The sequence below is a fragment of the Rutilus rutilus genome, assembly GCF_951802725.1.
Source record: "Rutilus rutilus genome assembly, chromosome: 18".
Taxonomy (NCBI): Eukaryota; Metazoa; Chordata; class Actinopteri; order Cypriniformes; family Leuciscidae; genus Rutilus; species Rutilus rutilus.
In genome coordinates, this window is record NC_140231.1 from 32735886 (window position 1) to 32755852 (window position 19967).

Below are 19967 nucleotides of genomic sequence, written 5' to 3' on the forward strand. Positions count from 1 at the left end.
TTTAATGTGGGTTGGAATGGATCTACACTGACCAGTGCTGAGTTTCCCTAAACCTTCATGGGCCTTAGTTGATTTTAGAGAACATGGCCATCTGTGGATTTCAGCTAAGCTTATGATGGTTTTTATTCTATGACAAACTATACCTCAATATATACAGTAGTATCTCAAAAATCAGCCAGGTGAGTTGGAATTTGAAGTTAAAACTTAAATCATGAATAGTTTTAAAATTATTACTTGAGCGAACATTTGCACCTGAATAATTGAGAGAGATTGTAAGTGTGATGATCATCTGCTAAATGAGCAACAACGACCACAATTCACTCCTTAAGTCAGTGAAGCTCCCACAGCCGCTCATGAGAGTTTAAATGCTGGGGAATATTCCCATCTTCCCACAGGAGAAGCAGCAAGCAGGAGGAATTACTCCAGGAGAAACTACGGACATACTATTGTAAAGATGGAGATTAAGGAAGAACCCTGCAGAATAAAAGATGAAGATACAGAGGAACAAATAGGTTGGTGTTTTCCTTCATTCTCTTTAATGACTGATGAGGAACATTAAGATGAAAACTGACATATAACTTTACATCCAAACTATATACTAGTAGACTCAGAAGTAAACTAGATTTTTGCTAAATTAAGAATGAACTTTTTTTCTTTGTTTCTCGTTTGTCCTTTTTTAAAGGGATACTTCACCGATTTTTCATATTAAACTGTTATTCCCTTAACTAAGACGAGTTGATACATACCTCTCTCGTCTCAGTGCGTGCACTCAATCGCTCTGGCGCGCGGCGACACTTTGATAGCACTTAGCTTAGCCCAGTTCATTCATTAGGATCCAGACAGAGATGAAGCTAGAAGCGACCAAACACCTCCACGTTTTCCCTATTTAAATACAGTTACACGAGTAGTTACACGACCAAGTATGGTGACAAAATAAAACGTGGCTTTTTTTCTAAGCGTGTAAAAAGAAAACTATAATATATGGCGGAATAAAACTTGGGACTCGGGAGCACTTTGACTCGGCGCAGTAAAAAGTCACGCCTGAAAAATCCTCTTCTGTCATTAGAACCAACGTGACTTTTTACTGCGCCGAGTCAAAGTGCTCCCGAGTCCCAAGTGCTATTCCGCCATACATTATAGTTATCCTTTTTACCCGCTTAGAAAAGTGCCACGTTTTATTTTGTGTCACCATACTTGGTCGTGTAACTACTCTGTATTTAAATAGGGAAAACGTGGAGGTGTTTGGTCGCTTCTAGCTTCATCTCTGTCTGGATCCTAATGAATGAACTGGGCTAAGCTAAGTGCTATCAAAGTGTTGCCGCACGCCAGAGCGATTGAATGCACGCACTGAGACGAGAGAGGTATGTATCAACTCGTCTTAGTTAAGGGAATACCATAGTTTAATTTGAAAATCGGTGAAGTATCCCTTTAAATTGAATTTAATATGTTGATTTCAGACCTGGTGGAAGTGAATGAAGGCAAACACCATTATTTCACAAATGAAGATGAAAAACTGACATATAAAAATGAAGACAAACATCTGTTTCCAAAATCTCATCATTTCAAAAATGAAGATGGAGACGCAGTCGTTTCAAAGACTGAAGAGAATTTCACACAAAAACAAGCTGGCAAATCTGGAGTCAAAGGATCTTTAACCTGCTCTGAGTGTGGAAAGAGTTTCATTGAGAAAGGGAGTCTTAACAGACACATGAGAATTCACATTGGAGAAAAACCATTCACATGCTCTCAGTGTGGAAAGAGTTTCATTGAGAAAGGAAGTCTTAACAGACACATGAGAATTCACATTGGAGAAAAACCATTCACATGCTCTCAGTGTGGAAAGAGTTTCAATCAGAAAGTAACTCTTAACAGACACATGATTATTCACAGTGGAGAAAAACCGTTCACCTGCTCTGAGTGTGGAAGGAGTTTCAGTCATAAAGGAACCCTAAATGATCACATGAGAATTCACACTGGAGAAAAAACGTTCACATGCTCTCAGTGTGGAAAGAGTTTCAGTTACAAAAACTCTCTCGATAATCATCTACGCCGTCACTCTGGAGTGAGATCATTCAGCTGTGATCAGTGTGATAAAACATTTGTTTTTGAATCAGACTTAAGAAGACACATTACAACTCATGCTGGTGTGAAGCCTCACTTTTGTTCTTTTTGTGGAAAGAGTTTTTCACGACAGCAACATTTAAAAGGGCATGAGAGTATTCATACTGGTGTGAGACCTTATGTGTGCTCTGACTGTGGGAAGACCTTCATTACATCCTGCCACTTAAAAACACACCAGAGATTTCATACCGGAGAGAAACCGTACAAGTGTTCGCACTGTGGAAAGAGTTTCTCTCAATTAGGAACCCAGAGAAGACATGAGAGAATTCATACTGGAGCGAGACCACACAAGTGCTCACACTGTGGGAAGAGATTCACTCATTTAGCAAACCTGAAAGAGCATAAGGTAGTTCATTCTGGAGAGAAACCTTACAAGTGCTCTTCATGTGGAAAGAGTTACACTCGGTCATCTAAACTACGAAATCATGAAAAAAAGCATTGCCAGAAGTTTTCTAAGTGAGCAAAATTCAATTTCACATCCATAATTTACAAATATTCTACTTACAAATAATTTGACATTCAAATAGTTACAATAAAGTGATTTAATCTAGGACTGCCCTCATTTTAAGATTTTTCTAGTCGACTATTCGTCGTTTATTATTAGACTAATCGCATAGGTATATTATTGAAGCCAAATCATAATAATGAGCCTTGTAATTGCCTATACATAGCCTAATCAAAAGTAATGATTATGAATGTTGTGAAAAAACAGCAAGGAGACTGTCTGAGCATTTTAATGATTGATAATTGATTATTGACAATGCTTATTCGTATCTCAGCAGAATAGTGCATATACCTATATGCGTGTTTCATTACATAATCTTAGAATATTTGCCCATGGACCTGTTTCCCCTTTGAACCATAATTTGAAACCATCAACTGGTAGGATATATCCAATTTTCTTTTGTTTTTCGGACTCAAAGGACTTTGATTCATGGGTTTTATTGGTTTTTGCTTCTGAAATGGAGAGACTTTGTTTTTTGTACTTGAACTGATCGAGAGAAGTTTGAACAACTCTTTAAACTGAATCGTTTGATTCACAAGCTCTGATCAACTGAGTCGTTTGATTCACAAACTTTGTTCAACTGAATCAATTCATCTTTCAAGCATTTCCAACTCATATTGTTGAACATACTGCTTTCACTATTGAAAGAAAAGGTGGTTTATTGGAAGGAATTCTAAATTGCGTTGTGTTTTGAGTCAAATCCAATATCTGATTACATTTCTTTTTGTACATTTTGGTTATTGAATGTATTTTTATTATTATTGCAGGTTACTTGGGTCAAGGTGAAAGAAACAGACAGTATTGATTGACTGACTGTTAGCAATTGTTCATCTTCTTGTTCTTCCTTCAACTGTGTGTGACAATTGTGAGTGTACACAAATAAAACTTCAGTTTCGAATGATGTTTTGGGCTACTTCTGATGTAAGACCAAAAACGACTGAGTATTTTAAGTTAAATGCAAGTGATCGTGCCTTCATACTTCAGCTTCCATGCTCTGCACAAACACTTGGATAGGTGCCTAATAATAGACTAGCGCACATTTATCTACAGTGCTATGCATAAGTTTAGGCACCCATGCTAAAGTTGACTAAAAAGAGGAATAAAAAATCATCTTTTGGAAATTAAACTTAATGCCTTAATTAAAAAAATTAGGAAAAATCCAACCTTTAAGGACACCAATTTTCTTTGTGAATGAATAATGTATCGTAAATAAATAAATGTTCTTCCTTAAAATACAGGGTGCATAAGTTTGGACACCCCTATGTTAAAAATGAATAAAAAAAAAAAAAATGTTAAATTCCCATAGAGGCAGGCAAATTTTTAGTTTTAAGTATTTTTTTTTTTTTTTTTTTTTAGGATACTCTGCATCCTGATAAAGTTCCCTTGGCCTTTGGAATTAAAATAGCCCCACATCATCACATAGCCTTCACCATACCTAGAGATTGGCATGGAGTACTTTCCATAAGATCATCTCTCAATGCAAATCAAACTAGCTATTAGGCTAACTGAAATAAAACCATGCCAATCTCTAGGTATGGTGAAGGCTATGTGATGATGTGGGGCTATTTTAATTCCAAAGGCCAAGGGAACTTTATCAGGATGCATAGTATCCTAAAAAAATAATTAAAAAAAATACTTAAAAATAAAAATCTGCCTGCCTCTATGGGAAATTGCCAAACTTATGCACCCTGTATTTTAAGGAAGAACATTTATTTATTTACGATACATTATTCATTCACAAAGAAAATTGGTGTCCTTAAAGGTTGGATTTTTCCTAATTTTTTTAAATTAAGGCATTAAGTTCCGTTTCCAAAATATAATTTTTTATTCCTCTTTTTAGTCAACTTTAGCATGGGTGCCTAAACTTATGCATAGCACTGTAGGTTAATGTTAGAGCGAGCGGCTATTTAAAGTTGCTGGCTTGCTACTACTTGCATGTTTCAAATGATAAGCCATATTTAAGGTTGATGGGTGATAGGCAAACGTTTGGATTTCCTACACAACATAATGTAATTCCCACAAGTACCCGCCAGTAACGTGACCTCATGACTTCGCCACAAGTTGTTGTTTTTTTCTTCGACTAACCGACTAATAACATTTTTGGTCGCCTAAGCCTCTTCTGGTCAACTAACGATTAGTCGACTATTTGGGGGTAGCCCTATTTATTCTGAGAAGGTAATTTGCTAAAATTAGTAGTGAAGTTTGAATCTGGTGACACTTTGACACTCTTTTCACAAATGCTGTAAAATGGTTTATAATAATATGATTAAACTTTACTGACCTTCAAACACTTGTTTTGTTGCATTACATTTTTTTTTTAGGTGAACTGTGGCAATATAAATTTGTTCTGTTTTTTTGCCCAATATCTAGTCCTGGTTCATCTTTTGCAAGTTAATTGTTGCAAAATGTTTTTTGTTTAAATGTTTTTCAGTAGGTGATGCCATCAGCTCATTAACTAAAATAAATAGGCCTAATCATAAAACAACCCTACTGTGTTGTATTAGGCTGTAAATTAGTGCTGTCAAATAGATTAATCGCATCTAATGTAGTTTACCTGTTGGGTGTGATGTTTAATATCCACTGACAACCTCTGTAGTCCCACTTCTTAACAACCGCTTTTTTATAGACAAGTAAAAGCTTTAATAAATTGACAAGCAGGTATTATTGAAGTATTTTATAGCATAGAATAAAATGAGAAAATATCTTGAGCTTGTGTTCACTACAGACCTTATTTCTAAAAACAATCGTATTCGGGATCCTCTGTTCTTATTCATTTTTCAAATGTAATTATACAAATCCACAGAAGCACAACGTGAAGACAGACACAAACTATTAGGCGTAATGCACCTCACAGAGGTTTTTTATTTTATAAAAAAAATTGAAAAGTTAGATTGTAAACTTTCCCCAGAACCCCTAAAATGATGTAAAATGATGAGAACATGTTAAATAAGGTGCAAAATGCTAGTGCAATGTTTTCATTCTGAACTACACGTTCAGATCAACCAGCTGTAGATCCTCCATGACGGAAAAGTGCAGAGTTTAGCTAGCACAATCTGCCCCAAATTTCTAGTAAACTTGAAGACTTTGATTAACTTGTTCTGGTATGTTTAATGTGGGTTGGAATGGATCTACACTGACCAGTGCTGAGTTTCCCAAAACCTTCATGGGCCTTAGTTGATTTTAGAGAACATGGTCATCTGTGGACTTTAAGATCAGCTAAGCTTATGATGGTTTTTATTCTATGACAAACTATAACTCAATATATATACAGTAGTATCTCAAAAATCAGCCAGGTGAGTTGGAATTTGAAGTTAAAACTTAAAGTTAAAATCATGAATAGTTTTTAAATGACTACTTGAGTGAACATTTGCACCTGAATAATTGAGAGTGATTGTAAGTGTGATGATCATCTGCTAAATGAGCAACAACGACCACAATTCACTCCTTCAGTCAGTGAAGCTCCCACAGCCATTCATGAGAGTTTAAATGCTGGGAATATTCCCATCTTCCCACAGGAGAAGAAGCAGCAAGCAGGAGGAATTACTCCAGGAGAAACTACTGACATACTATTGTAAAGATGGAGATTAAGGAAGAACCCTGCAGAATAAAAGATGAAGATACAGAGGAACAAATAGGTTGGTGTTTTCCTTCATTCTCTTTAATGACTGATGAGGAACATTAAGATGAAAACTGACATATAACTTTACATCCAAAACTAGATACTAGTAGACTCAGAAGTTTTTTTCTTTGTTTCTCATTTGTCCTTTTAAATTTAATTTAATATGTTGATTTCAGACCTGATGGAAGTGAATGAAGGCAAACACCATTATTTCACAAATGAAGATGAAAAACTGACATATAAAAATGAAGACAATCAACATCTGTTTCCAAAACCTCATCATTTCAAAACTGAGGATGGAGACGCAGTCGTTTCAAAGACTGAAGAGAATTTCACACAAAAACAAGCTGGAAAATCTGGAGTCAAAGGATCTTTAACCTGCTCTGAGTGTGGAAAGAGTTTCATTCAGAAAGGAAATCTTAACAGACACATGAGAATTCACATTGGAGAAAAACCATTCACATGCTCTGAGTGTGGAAAGAGTTTCATTCAGAAAGGAAATCTTAACAGACACATGATTAGTCACACTGGAGAAAAAACGTTTACCTGCTCTGAGTGTGGAAAGAGTTTCAGACGTAAAGGATACCTAAATGATCACATGAGAATTCACACTGGAGAAAAACCGTTCACATGTTCTCAGTGTGGAAAGAGTTTCACTCTGAAAAGCACTCTCAACTACCATCTCCTCTCTCACTCTGGAGTGAGACCATTCAGCTGTGATCAGTGTGAGAAAACATTTGTTTCTTCATCAAACTTAAAAACACACCTCAAAGTTCATTCTGCTGTGAAGCCTCACTTTTGTTCTTTTTGTGGAAAGAGTTTTTCTCAACTGAACTCTTTAAAAGTGCACGAGAGGATTCATACTGGTGTGAGACCTTATGTGTGCTCTGACTGTGGGAAGACCTTCATTACATCCTGCAATTTAAAAACACACCAGAGAGTTCATACTGGAGGGAAACGGTACAAGTGTTCACACTGTGGGAAGAGATTCGCTTGGTCATCTAGTCTACGAATTCATGAAAAAAAGCATTGGCAAAAGTTTTCTAAGTGAGCAAATTTCACTTTCACATGATTTACAAATGTTCTACTTATAAATAATTTGACATTCAAATAGTTTCAATAAAGTGATTTAATCTAGGACTGCCCTTATTTTAAGATTTTAGTCGACTATATGTTGTTCATTTTGGCGATTTATAGACCAATTGCATGGGTATATTAATAAGCCAAATCATAATAATGAGCCTAGTAATTGCCTATACACAGCCTAATCAGCACTCAAGCGCACACATAAAGCTTGCCACAGCGCACTGGCAAAAGTAATGATTATGAAAGTCATGAAAAAACAGCAAGGAGATTGTCTGAGAATTTGAATAATTGATTGATAATTGATTATTGACGATGCTGATTTGTCATCTCAGCATAATACTGAATTCCAACAGAATTCCGGTTTAATCGGTTCATTTAAAAATATTCATTTCAAGCTTTCGATATACAGTGAGGAAAGTAAGTATTTGAACACCCTGCTATTTTGCAAGTTCTCCCACTTGGAAATCATGGAGGGGTCTGAAATTGTCATCATAGGTGCATGTCCACTGTGAGAGACATAATCTAAAAAAAAAAATCCAGAAATCACAATATATGATTTTTTTAAGATTTATTCGTATGATACAGCTGCAAATAAGTATTTTAACACCTGTCTATCAGCTAGAATTCTTACCCTCAAAGACCTGTTAGTCTGCCTTTAAAATGTCCACCTCCACTCCATTTATTATCCTAAATTAGATGCACCTGTTTGAGGTCGTTAGCTCCATAAAGACACCTGTCCACCCCATACAATCAGTAAGAATCCAACTACTAACATGGCCAAGACCAAAGAGCTGTCCAAAGACACTAGAGACAAAATTGTACACCTCCACAAGGCTGGAAAGGGCTACGGGGAAATTGCCAAGCAGCTTGGTGAAAAAAGGTCCACTGTAAAAAATCAGCCCAGAACTACACGGGAGGAGCTGGTCAATGACCTGAAAAGAGCTGGGACCACCGTTTCCAAGGTTACTGTTGGTAATACACTAAGACGTCATGGTTTGAAATCATGCATGGCACGGAAGGTTCCCCTGCTTAAACCAGCACATGTCAAGGCCCGTCTTAAGTTTGCCAATGACCATTTGGATGATCCAGAGGAGTCATGGGAGAAAGTCATGTGGTCAGATGAGACCAAAATAGAACTTTTTGGTCATAATTCCACTAAACATGTTTGGAGGAAGAAGAATGATGAGTACCATCCCAAGAACACCATCCCTACTGTGAAGCATGGGGGTGGTAGCATCATGCTTTGGGGGTGTTTTTCTGCACATGGGACAGGGCGACTGCACTGTATTAAGGAGAGGATGACCGGGGCCATGTATTGCAAGATTTTGGGGAACAACCTCCTTCCCTCAGTTAGAGCATTGAAGATGGGTCGAGGCTGGGTCTTCCAACATGACAATGACCCGAAGCACACAGCCAGGATAACCAAGGAGTGGCTCTGTAAGAAGCATATCAAGGTTCTGGCGTGGCCTAGCCAGTCTCCAGACCTAAACCCAATAGAGAATCTTTGGAGGGAGCTCAAACTCCGTGGTTCTCAGCGACAGCCCAGAAACCTGACTGATCTAGAGAAGATCTGTGTGGAGGAGTGGGCCAAAATCCCTCCTGCAGTGTGTGCAAACCTGGTGAAAAACTACAGGAAACGTTTGACCTCTGTAACTGCAAACAAAGGCTACTGTATCAAATATTAACATTGATTTTCTCAGGTGTTCAAATACTTATTTGCAGCTGTATCATACAAATAAATAGTTAAAAAATCATACATTGGGATTTCTGGATTTTTTTTTTTTTGATTATGTCTCTCACAGTGGACATGCACCTACGATGACAATTTCAGACCCCTCCATGATTTCTAAGTGGGAGAACTTGCAAAATAGCAGGGTGTTCAAATACTTATTTTCCTCACTGTATATGCATTTCTCATGTCTGCAAGGAAAGTTCACACTGAGTTTCGGTTTATTTTGTGACGCACTCAAGTTCACAGAGACAACAGAAAGAGCATCCTGATTGTTTTCTTTATTTTACAAAGTTTAGTTATTGTTGTCACAGACACTCATTCTCAGTTTGTTTTCACGAGTTTTCTGTTTCCCTTTGTTCTATTTTCCCGACACTCGTTTGTCTCCTTGGTTACCATTATGAGTTCTGTGTTTCAACTGTGTTTTATTATCATCTCATTTGTGTGTGTTTTATAAGTTTTACCCTCACAGTGACTCTTTGTCTGGTCCCCTTTTATGTTAGAGGTTGTGTTTTGTTTGCCTGCCTTTTTGGACTGCCTTCGAAGTGGATTATTAAAAACTTTGAACACTTGATCATCATCTTCTTGTTCTTCCTCCAACTGTGTGTGACAATATCGAGTGTACACAAAGTCAGTTTCGAATAACGCATTGGGCTACTTGTGATGTAAGACCAAAAACGACTGAGTATTTTAAGGTAAATGCAAGTTTTTTTGTTTTTTTTTGACGAACCGACTAATAACATTTTTGGTCGCCTAAGCCTCTTCTAGTCAACTAACGATTAGTCGACTATTTGGGGGCAGCCCTAATTTATTCTGAGAAGGTAATTTGATCAAATTAGTAGTGAAGTTTGAATCTGGTGACACTTTGATTAGGCATTGCCCTTCTCTTTTCACAACTGCTGTAACATGGTTTATAATAATATGATTAAACTTTACTGACCTTCAAACACTTGTTTTGTTGCATAAATTATTATTATTAATATTATTTTTCAGGTGAACTGTGGCGATATAAATTTGTTCTGTTTTTTGCCCAATATCTAGTCCGGGTTCATCTTTTGCAAGGTAATTATTGCAAAATGTTTTTTGTTTAAATGTATTGCAGTAGGTGATGCCATCAGCTCATTAACTAAAATAAATAGGCCTAATCATAAACAGCCCTACAGTGTTGTATTAGGCTGTAAATTAGTGCTGTCAAATAGATTAATCGCAATTAATCGCATCTAATGTAGTTTACCTGTTGGGTGTGATGTTTAATATCCACTGACAACCTCTGTAGTCCCACTTATAATAATATAATAATCATTTGTTACATTTATATAGCGCTTTTCAGGGTCCTCAAAGCGCTTCACATATGGAAGGGGGAATCTCCTCAACCACCACCAATGTGCAGCATCCACCTGGATGATGTGACGGCAGCCATATTGTGCCAGAACGCCCACCACACACCAGCTTACTGGTGGAGAGGAGACAGTGATGAAGCCAATCAGTATATAGGGATGATTAGGAGGCCATGATGGACAGGGGCCAATGGGCAAATTTGGCCAGGATGCCGGGGTTAGACCCCTACTCTTTTTTGAAGGATTTTTAATGACCACAGAGAGTCAGGACCTCGGTTTAATGTCTCATCCGAAGGACGGTGCTCTTTGACAGTATAGTGTCCCCATCGCTACAATGGGGTGCCACACAGACCACAGGGCATGAGCACCCCCTACTGGCCTCACTAACACCTCTTCCAGCAGCAAGCTGGTTTTTGTCAGGAGTCTCCCATCCAGGTACTGACCAGGCTCAACCCTGCTTAGCTTCAGTGGGCAACCAGTCTTGGGCTACAGGGTGATATGGCTGCTGGCCACTTCTTAACAACCGCTTTTTTATAGACAGTAGAAGCAGTAAAAGCTTTAATAAATTGACAAGCAGGTATTATTGAAGTATTTTTATAGCATAGCATAAAATGAGAAAATATCTTGAGCTTGTGTTCACTACAGACTTTATTTCTAAAAACAATCATATTCGGGATCCTCTGTATCTGCAGAACTCTGTTCTTATTCATTTTTCAAATGTAATTATAACGTGAAGACAGACACAAACCATCAGGCGTAATGCACCTCACAGAGGTTTTTTATTTTATAAAAAATATTAAAAAGTTATATTGTAAACTTTCCCCAGAAACCCTAAAATGATGCAAAATGATGTTAAATAAGGTGCAAAATGCTAATGAAATGTTTTCATACTGAACTACACGTTCAGATCAACCAGCTGTAGATCCTCCATGACGGAAAAGCAAAAGGACAGAGATGTTGACAGATATGTCAGTCTAGATAAAATACCACATTTCAGTAAACTGATCACCTTCATACTGTACAGTGTTTTACATGGATTTGCTTTAAGATACGCTGCTGCCATTGGTTTAAAGCAAGCACTCAAGGCTTTAGCGTCCTCTTGCGCTACAGGACTCTGTCCAGCAGATGGAGACACACTGTGACTTCAGGACTGCAGAATGAGAGCTGAAGAACTCAAAACAAGCTGGATGGACAGTAGTGATCTAAAGGGAAAAAAAGACAGCAATAAATATAACAATACACTATAACAAGATCAAAAAGTTTTTCAATTCAAACTTTATGTTTGCTTAAGAATGTCTGCCAGGCCAGAGAGTGTGAATTCGTTTTGAAAGCTTGAATTTTGAAGTTTTTGCTGGGGTGTTCAGGATGGTTGCTAGGGTGTTGCTAAGGGTTTCTGGGCCATTTCTATGGTGTTGCAAATATGAAGTTGCTAGTGTGTTCTAGCTGGTTGCTATGGTGTTGTAGGTGGTGCTATGTAGTTGCTATGGTATTATGAGTGGTTGCTAGTGTGTTTATTTTAGCTTAATTTCGGTCACCGATGGAGTTTGGCTTCCTTGCCACTCTTGCTTGTGGCTTGCTTAGTTGGAGACACATAATGTTCAGCAATATTATTGATCTGACTGCACTGACACTGTTGGATTAGAACTGAACTGAGCTTAACAATGACATCACTGTTTTCTACAAAGCTGCTTTATGGCTGAATTGAAGTTATTTCATAATTGATTAACTCAGGCAATGAACTGACCTTAGCTGATCAATGACACTATTGTCTTTTTAAAGCTGCTTTACAGTAGAATTGAATTCCGATTGCATCATTTAATCATTAATTTCCTGTTTATCAAGCTGCTTTGAAACAAACTGTATTTTATAAAGCAATATAAAAATAAAGGTGACTTGACTTTTGCTGAGATATATTCTGCCGTGGTTGCTAGGATGTTGCTATGCAGTTGCTAAGGCGGTATGGGTTGTTGCTAGGGTGTTGCTATGCGTTTGCTGGTGGCTATGGTGTTCTGGGTGGTTGCTAGGATGTTGCTATGCAGTTGCTAAGGCGGTATGGGTTGTTGCTAGGGTGTTGCTATGCGTTTGCTGGTGGCTATGGTGTTCTGGGTGGTTGCTAGGGTGTTGCTATGCGGTTGTTAGGTTATTCCTAATGGTTAAAAGCCAAAAACACATTTTGCTCAGATTTCAGTTCCACACATCAGTTGTTTCTCTTTCTCTGTAGATGATCTGTGAATCTCTCACCTCATCTGTGACTGTCTCTGATTCAGCAGAATGAATCTCTACAGGTCCGGCTGCATTCAGACACACTGGAATAATAATAATGAAAAGATTTATGTCTTTATAAACTCTATAAAGAAAAGAATGTGAAGTATAGGAAAAAAACGGGGCTAGTTGTCACTATTTCAGTAACAAATTCCGGTTTTGAATTGAAAGCCCAATGACGAACATGCTTTCGCTGTAGTTTTATATTAAACTGTTTTAAATTAGGATAATTCTTGTGAATTTCAGTCCTCTAAACTAAAATGAACACAGCAAAATACACACATTTAGACAACAATTAATAAGGGTTGATTGTGTTCATCATTCAAATGCTGTCACATTTTAATTGGGGCAAGTTGTCACACATTTTAAATGTTAGAACTGTATACTTTACAAAAAAAAAAAAATCAATACAATGGTTTGCATGTTCTTTGTTACTTTGTGCTGTGTACAAATCTGTTTAATTTGAAGTTATCTTCAGGCTTTAAGATTTGTTTAAAAAATAAATCTCCTGGAGGAATACTCACTGAAGTATGCAGCCTTCCTCATCTGTAATAATAAGGCAAACGTTTTAAGAACAAAACACAATTGCAGATAAAATACTCACTGTTTGGTTTTTGCTGCATGCTCTCTCTGCGAATAAGCTTCAGTACGCTTTTCTCCCACGATTCATTGATTTTTGAGTCCTTCTTTCTGCTGTCCATGTCTCATTTAAGACCTTTATCTCTTCTGCAGGGTCTGATCCTCCAGATGTGATCCGTCTCACACCACCTTCCCTCCACAGTGAGTCCAGCGCAATGATTGTCAGTGACTTTCACTTCAACCGCAACATTTAAGTAATCTCATATATTAAACTCAGCTTTACGAAATGCATAAAGATGTGTTTCATTCACCTTCTGACGACTAAAAGTGAATCGATGAGGAGTAGAAATATCCACATTAGCTCTATGTGTGTGTGTGTGTGTGTGTGTGTGAGAGAGAGAGAGAGAGAGTCCTGTAACTACACCTGATGAATGACGAGAACCGAACAAGAGCTCAGAGAAAACAGAACAAACTCATCAAGAGAGAAAGAGGGATAATAAAACAAAAAAGCATAAGTGAACTCTGCGCTGCTCTTAAAGGCTAATCTTTGACTCCGCCTATTGACGCAATCATTGAGGAAACATGACTGAGTAAATACTAAGAATTCCTTGAACTGACAGTGGAAACAAGCTATTTTTAGCTACAGGTTCTGTTCTCACATGATTGACTGCATTGATAATGCCTCCTGCATGAAACATGTTTATTTTACAAATGTGAATAAGACACGACTTTAAATATCAATTCAAATGTATTAATATTACCTTGACCTGTACAGGCCAAACAATATGCAAAATGATTAACATGAAATAAATTATAAACAACATACAATAAACAAACACTACTAAAATATTCAAAAGATGATTTTTTTTTCAGATTGATTAGACTTTTAATTACATAAATTAAAGATTGTTTTGTTCTGATTCTATTTATTTTTCTATCTTCAGTTGCATTTGATTATTTGCATTTAGCATTGTTTTTCTTCTGATGACACATTATGACCCGTCGAGAGTTTTCCTACTCAAGTCATTTGAACTTGAAATATGTGAAGTTGTGAAATGTGAAATGTATTGCAAAGGTCAGTGCAAGATGATTGACAGATGATGATGCAAATGTGTAGATCGATCTTGTGATTCAGAGAAGGTGTAGTTTAGGAAAACATCTGCACCATTCAAGATTGGATTATCAATGTTATTGTGCAAGTGATCAGCCTACACTACACCATTCTTCACATCTTATTCTTTATTTTATGACTATGATTATTACGACTATTTAGCTAATGTAGTGAGCAAAGCATGTGACATGAAACACAATCACAGAAAAACTTTTCAATTTACTGTGGTGGTAAAAATAGACTTTAAGTCGCTTGGCTGTAATTTGAGTCTGATCAGGCCGAGGAACTTCACCTTTGTGCAGGTTAGTTGTTGTAAAACCAGAATCATCAACACTACATACCTCTTCATTGTGTGCACAAATAGTCGAGAAAGTGAGATGACAGGCATGAGCTCAAGCATAAAGCAAAGGCCTGAAACTGTATAGCATTACTTCATTCATTTCAGTTTTCTTTTTTTCTTTTTTTTCGCTGTAGTCAATAATTTTATCCCTCAAAACTCATCTTTGATCACCAAAATTACATATTACTAAACATTACATTAACATTTTTCCTGTAAATATAACATTTTTCATGCCTTAAAATATCTTGAATGTAATTCTACAACCTTGCCTCATTTAGCAAGCAAGCAAGCAAGCAAGCAAGCAAGCAATTTTTATTTATATAGCACTTTTCCAGACAAGTCAATGCAGTTCAAAGTGCTTTACAGACACACCGAAAATACAAGTACAAGTAAAATGCAAGAATAAAAATAAAAATGTATGAAAATGTATTAAAATGAAGAAAAGAAGAAGAAAAGGAAATTATAGGTTTTATAGGAAGGCCAGGCTAAAAAGATATGTTTTTAATTTTGACTTAAAACTATTTATATTTCTAGCACGTCTTACTTCTTCTGGAAGATTATTCCAGAGGCGAGGAGCGTATAGCGACTAAAGGCAGCATCACCAAATCTTTTTGTTTTACTGAATGGTACTGTTAAAAGTAAAGAATCCGATGATCTAAGAGTCCTTATAGGTTCATATATTATAAGCATTTTTAAAAGATAGTCTGGAGCAAGTCCATGCAGTGCTTTATAAACTAATAAAAGGTTTTTAAAATCAATACGAAAACTAACAGGTAACCAATGTAATGATTTTAGTTTAGGTGTGATGTGTTCTCTCTTCTTGGTCTTTGTCATTACTCGAGCAGCTGAGTTTTGTATTAATTGTAATTTATTAATTGTAGTCTTTGGTAGACCAGAAAGGAGGGCATTACAATAGTCAAGTCTGCTAGTTATAAATGTATGCATTAATTTTTCTGTATTGATCAAAGAGAGAAATGGTCTTATTTTAGCAATGTTCTTTAAATGATAAAATGCAATTTTTGTAATATTTCTCACATGCGCTTTAAAATTAAAATCAGAGTCAAAGACTACCCCTAATTTTTTTTGCCACTTTGCTTGGGTTTAATCCCAGAATATTTAGTTTAGGGGTCAATTCTTCTCTCTGAGATTTTGATCCAATTATTAAAACTTCTGTTTTGTCTTTATTTAGTTGTAGGAAATTTTGCGACATCCAGTCATTTATGTCTTGAATGCAATTTGCAAGTGAATCAATTTGACCAGTGTCATCAGGAGATACGGCTACATATAACTGTGTATCATCAGCATAACTGTGAAAAGATATACCATGTCTCCTGATGATACGACCGAGACGTAACATATATAGATTAAAAAGCAGTGGTCCTAAAATTGATCCCTGAGGAACACCACACATTACCTCATAATGTTCAGACAAGGTATTATTAATAGATACTACAGATGTTCTTCCGCTAAAATATGATGAAAACCAATTAAAAACGGTTTCAGATAGGCCAATGTACTCACTTAATCTATTTAAGAGAATCTGGTGATCAACAGTATCAAACGCAGCGCTCAAGTCAAGCAGCACCAGAACTGAAGGCCAATTTCTATCTAAGTTTATTCTTATGTCATTTACTACTTTTATAAGAGCGGTCTCTGTGCTATGATGTTTTCTAAAACCTGACTGAAACATCACTAATATTGAATGAGTATTTAAAAATGTATTTAACTGATTAAAAACAATTTTCTCTAATATTTTACTTAAAAATGTGAGATTTGAAATGGGTCTATAATTACTAGGAATTAACATATCTGAGTTCCCCTTTTTATGTACAGGTTTCACTAGGGCCAATTTAAGATCAGAGGGAAAAATGCCAAGCTGTAGGGAGTGATTTACTATCTCAAGAATATCATTAGATATTGAGTTAAAGATACATTTGAAAAGAGAGGTAGGAATTGGATCAAGAGAACAAGTAGACGGTTTCAGTTCTGTTACTACCTTTCTTAGGGTCTCAACATCAACCAAAGTAAACCTTTCCATTTGGATAGTGTTATGTGCGCTAGATAAAGGAGAGAGCATCGTAATCTTGTTTTTGTTTACAGAGCAGATTCCTGATCTAATATTTATAACTTTATCTCTGAAGTAGCCAGCAAACTCTTCACATTTGGAACTTGCTAACGCAGAATTGTAATCAATTTTGTGATTTATTAGTGAATCTATGGTACTAAATAGGAATCGTGGATTACTAATATTTTCATTTATAAGATTTGAAAAATAAGCTTGCCGTGATTTTTGAACTTCTTTGTTATAGTTTTTAAGATTTTCAGTGAGTATATTAAGGTGTATTTCTAATTTTGTTTTTCGCCATCTTCGTTCAGCACTTCTACAGTTTCTTTTCATTTTCATGGTCAGATCAGTCTTCCAAGGAATAACTCTTTTATTAGTGTCCCGTTTTGTTTTCAATGGAGCAACTGCATCAAGAGCTGTTCTCAATTTATTATTAAACTCATCAACTAAGACATCACAGGACGATGGTAAAGTATTCCTTTCATAAGTCGTATAAAGCATTGTGAATTTTTTTTTTTTTGCTACTTCCGAGGTAATAAAACGTTTTTTAACAATAGGTTCAGTTGTGTAAGGCACAGAAGGATGAGTACTATTAAAGAAAACACAAAAATGATCGGATAATGCCAAATCAACAACAGAAGTTATATTGATATTTAAACCATATGATATGACTAAATCCAATGTATGACCATGTTTGTGGGTTGGTATATTTACATGCTGTTTAAAGGACATGCATTCTAGCAGTTCCAAGAATTCATTTGATCTGATATCTGACAGATTATCAACATGTATATTAAAATCCCCAGTTAAAACACAATTGTCATAATTCATATGAATAACAGATAGCATGTCAGAGAAATCCTTAATGAAAGGAGATATAGGTGATTTTGGAGATCTGTATAGTGTCACTGCAAGAAGACGTGGTTGGAAATTTAAAAGAATAGCATTATATTCAAAGGTAATAAATGTACCAAGGTCTATGTCCCTTCCCTTTAGGGTTTCTCTGTAGATTGCTGCAGTCCCTCCGCCTCTTTTTCCATTTCTAGTTGAAAATGAATAAGTAAAGCCAGGAGGACAGGTCTCAATCAGTGTGGCCGGTGCATCTGTACCAAGCCATGTTTCAGTAAGAAAAAGACAGTCCAAATTAAAATCACTAATGAGGTCATTAATACAAAATGATTTGTTTGTTAATGCCCTTACATTAAAAAGAGCCATGTTAATTTCTGTTTGGAAGTGGGAATTTTCAGTAAATTGTTCATATTTATTCCCACTGTGTTTTTCTTAACAGTAGTGTGACGAACTGATATAATAGGTTTTATAAAATCAACAGAGGTACATTTGATAGGTAGTCATGTTAAAATATGTTGCTCAATATGATGTGCAAGCATGTGGGAGCCTCTGTGATTTGGGTGCAGGCCATCCCACCTAAAAAGCGCTGGACGGCCCCAAAACAAGTCAAAATTATCTATAAAAGTGACATTGAATTTTTCACACGTAATTTTTAACCATGAGTTCAAGGAAAGCAGACGACTACATTTTTCAATACCCCTTTTATAGGCAGGCAGTGGACCTGAGATAGCTATATTTTTCCCAGTATCAGTAAGAGAGATTAGCAGCATTTTAAAATGTTCCTTTAAAGTCTCAGTTTCCCGTCATTGCTACCAATGTGCACTATCACGGTGTTTACATTTGCATGTTTTCCAAGCACATCAGAGAGTTTTGTGTTTATGTCCAGTACCTTAGCTCCGGGTAAACAGTGGACTGCTGCTTTACTTCCGTAGGAATTGAGTGAAAGTCCCCGGATGATAGAATCACCAATCACCACAGTAGAGACAGGCGATGGCAGTGAAAGTGGAGGAGATGTAGGAGGCAGAGCAATAGGAACCTGGTCATGAACAGGGGGTAAATCATGAATCAACGCCTCAAACCGATTTGCCAGCTTCAGTTCGCGAGATGGCCACGTTCCACATATTCTCCGTTTTCCTCCGCCAACCACCTGTTTCCATTTATATTCCTTTGAGCATGGTGTTGAGCAGGAATCAGTTGAGCTTCTCACAACCGGGGCAGCAGCGTTGGGGATCAGTGGTGGTAAAAGTTCCTCTGCCGATGTACCCTCTTGAACCGGGAGAGTTGATGCGAGAAGTGCCGAGGTTTGTACACCCATGCCAGCGGATCCAATTAATACAGTAGAATTAAAAGTATCTTGTATTTTTGAAGCCTCATTTAAAACGGCGTTTAGCTCAGTCATTCGCCGGAGTTTCATGTGCGCGTCGATAAGTTTCTCTTGTAATTCTTTGATCTGGTTACATTTGGAGCAGATAAAATTTTCCACAAAGTCCTCTGCACTAGTGATTAAAAACATCTCACAAAGTTCGCATTTTTGAGCCCTCCTGTCCTCAAATGCAGGTTGCTCCGCTGTAGTTTGTTTTGTTGCTTGCTCCGCCATAAATATGTCAATGAAGGTAAGGTATTTAAGCTTTGCTTTTACTTCTTGGGGAGCATACCCCAAGACTTTTTTCAGTCAACAGATTTTCCACAAATAAGGAGTCTGAATAAACTGGACCAGACGAGTCACTCTGGTCCGCCTCGCTGGATGTAGTCAAGATATGGCTTTAAAACGTATGCAAAATAATACGTATGCAAGTATGCAAATAATAAATACTTTAATGATGATGTAAAGGGTGTTAAAATGTTTATTCAATAATTAATTGAAAACCTATACCTCCCTATTTTTTTTTTATGTGAACACCAATAGTTCAGAATCAGTTCACCGCCAAGGTGCTTCACAGGTTAAATACAACAACAGGTCACTACTCACACAATAAAAGTACAACAATAAAACAACAAACTTAACTCGAAGGAAATGCCAAAGAAAAAAGATGAGTTTTTAACAATGATTTAAAACATTCAAGAGTTTGGCAGGTTCTGATATGGACTGGCAGGTTGTTCCACAGGTTAGGGCAGCTACACTAAAGGCTCGATCACCTCTGGTTTTTAGTCTGCTTCTAGGTACATCCAGGAGGAGGAGATTGGCGGATCTCAGCGCTCTAGCTGGAATATGAACATGAAGAAGCTCCGTTAAGTATAATGGAGCCAATCCATTTAAGCATTTAAAAGTTAAAAGTAAAATTTTAAAATCAATCCTGTAATGAACAGGAAGCCAGTGGAGGTAACGCAACACAGGTGTAATGTGGTCCCTCTTCCTCTTTCCTG

The 19967-nt window shown here is 36.8% G+C and overlaps 1 protein-coding gene across 3 annotated transcripts in view; it reads left to right on the top strand.

Moving 5' to 3' along the window:
• Window positions 1-19967, top strand: part of LOC311277848 (uncharacterized protein) — a 250745-nt gene that overhangs the window by 207895 nt on the left and 22883 nt on the right. Inside the window, exons 2-3 of one of the 3 annotated variants that reach the window (XM_084388299.1) lie at window positions 396-512; window positions 1458-3892. The exons of 1 other annotated variant lie outside the window; for it this stretch is intronic. In XM_084388299.1, the coding sequence (XP_084244425.1) occupies window positions 455-512; window positions 1458-2581 (1182 nt within the window). In that variant the 5' untranslated portion in view covers window positions 396-454 and the 3' untranslated portion in view covers window positions 2582-3892. Of the gene's footprint in view, window positions 1-395; window positions 513-1457; window positions 3893-6140; window positions 6262-19967 lie in introns of those variants that run through there. One more of the 3 variants, XM_084388301.1, reaches the window with a different exon arrangement.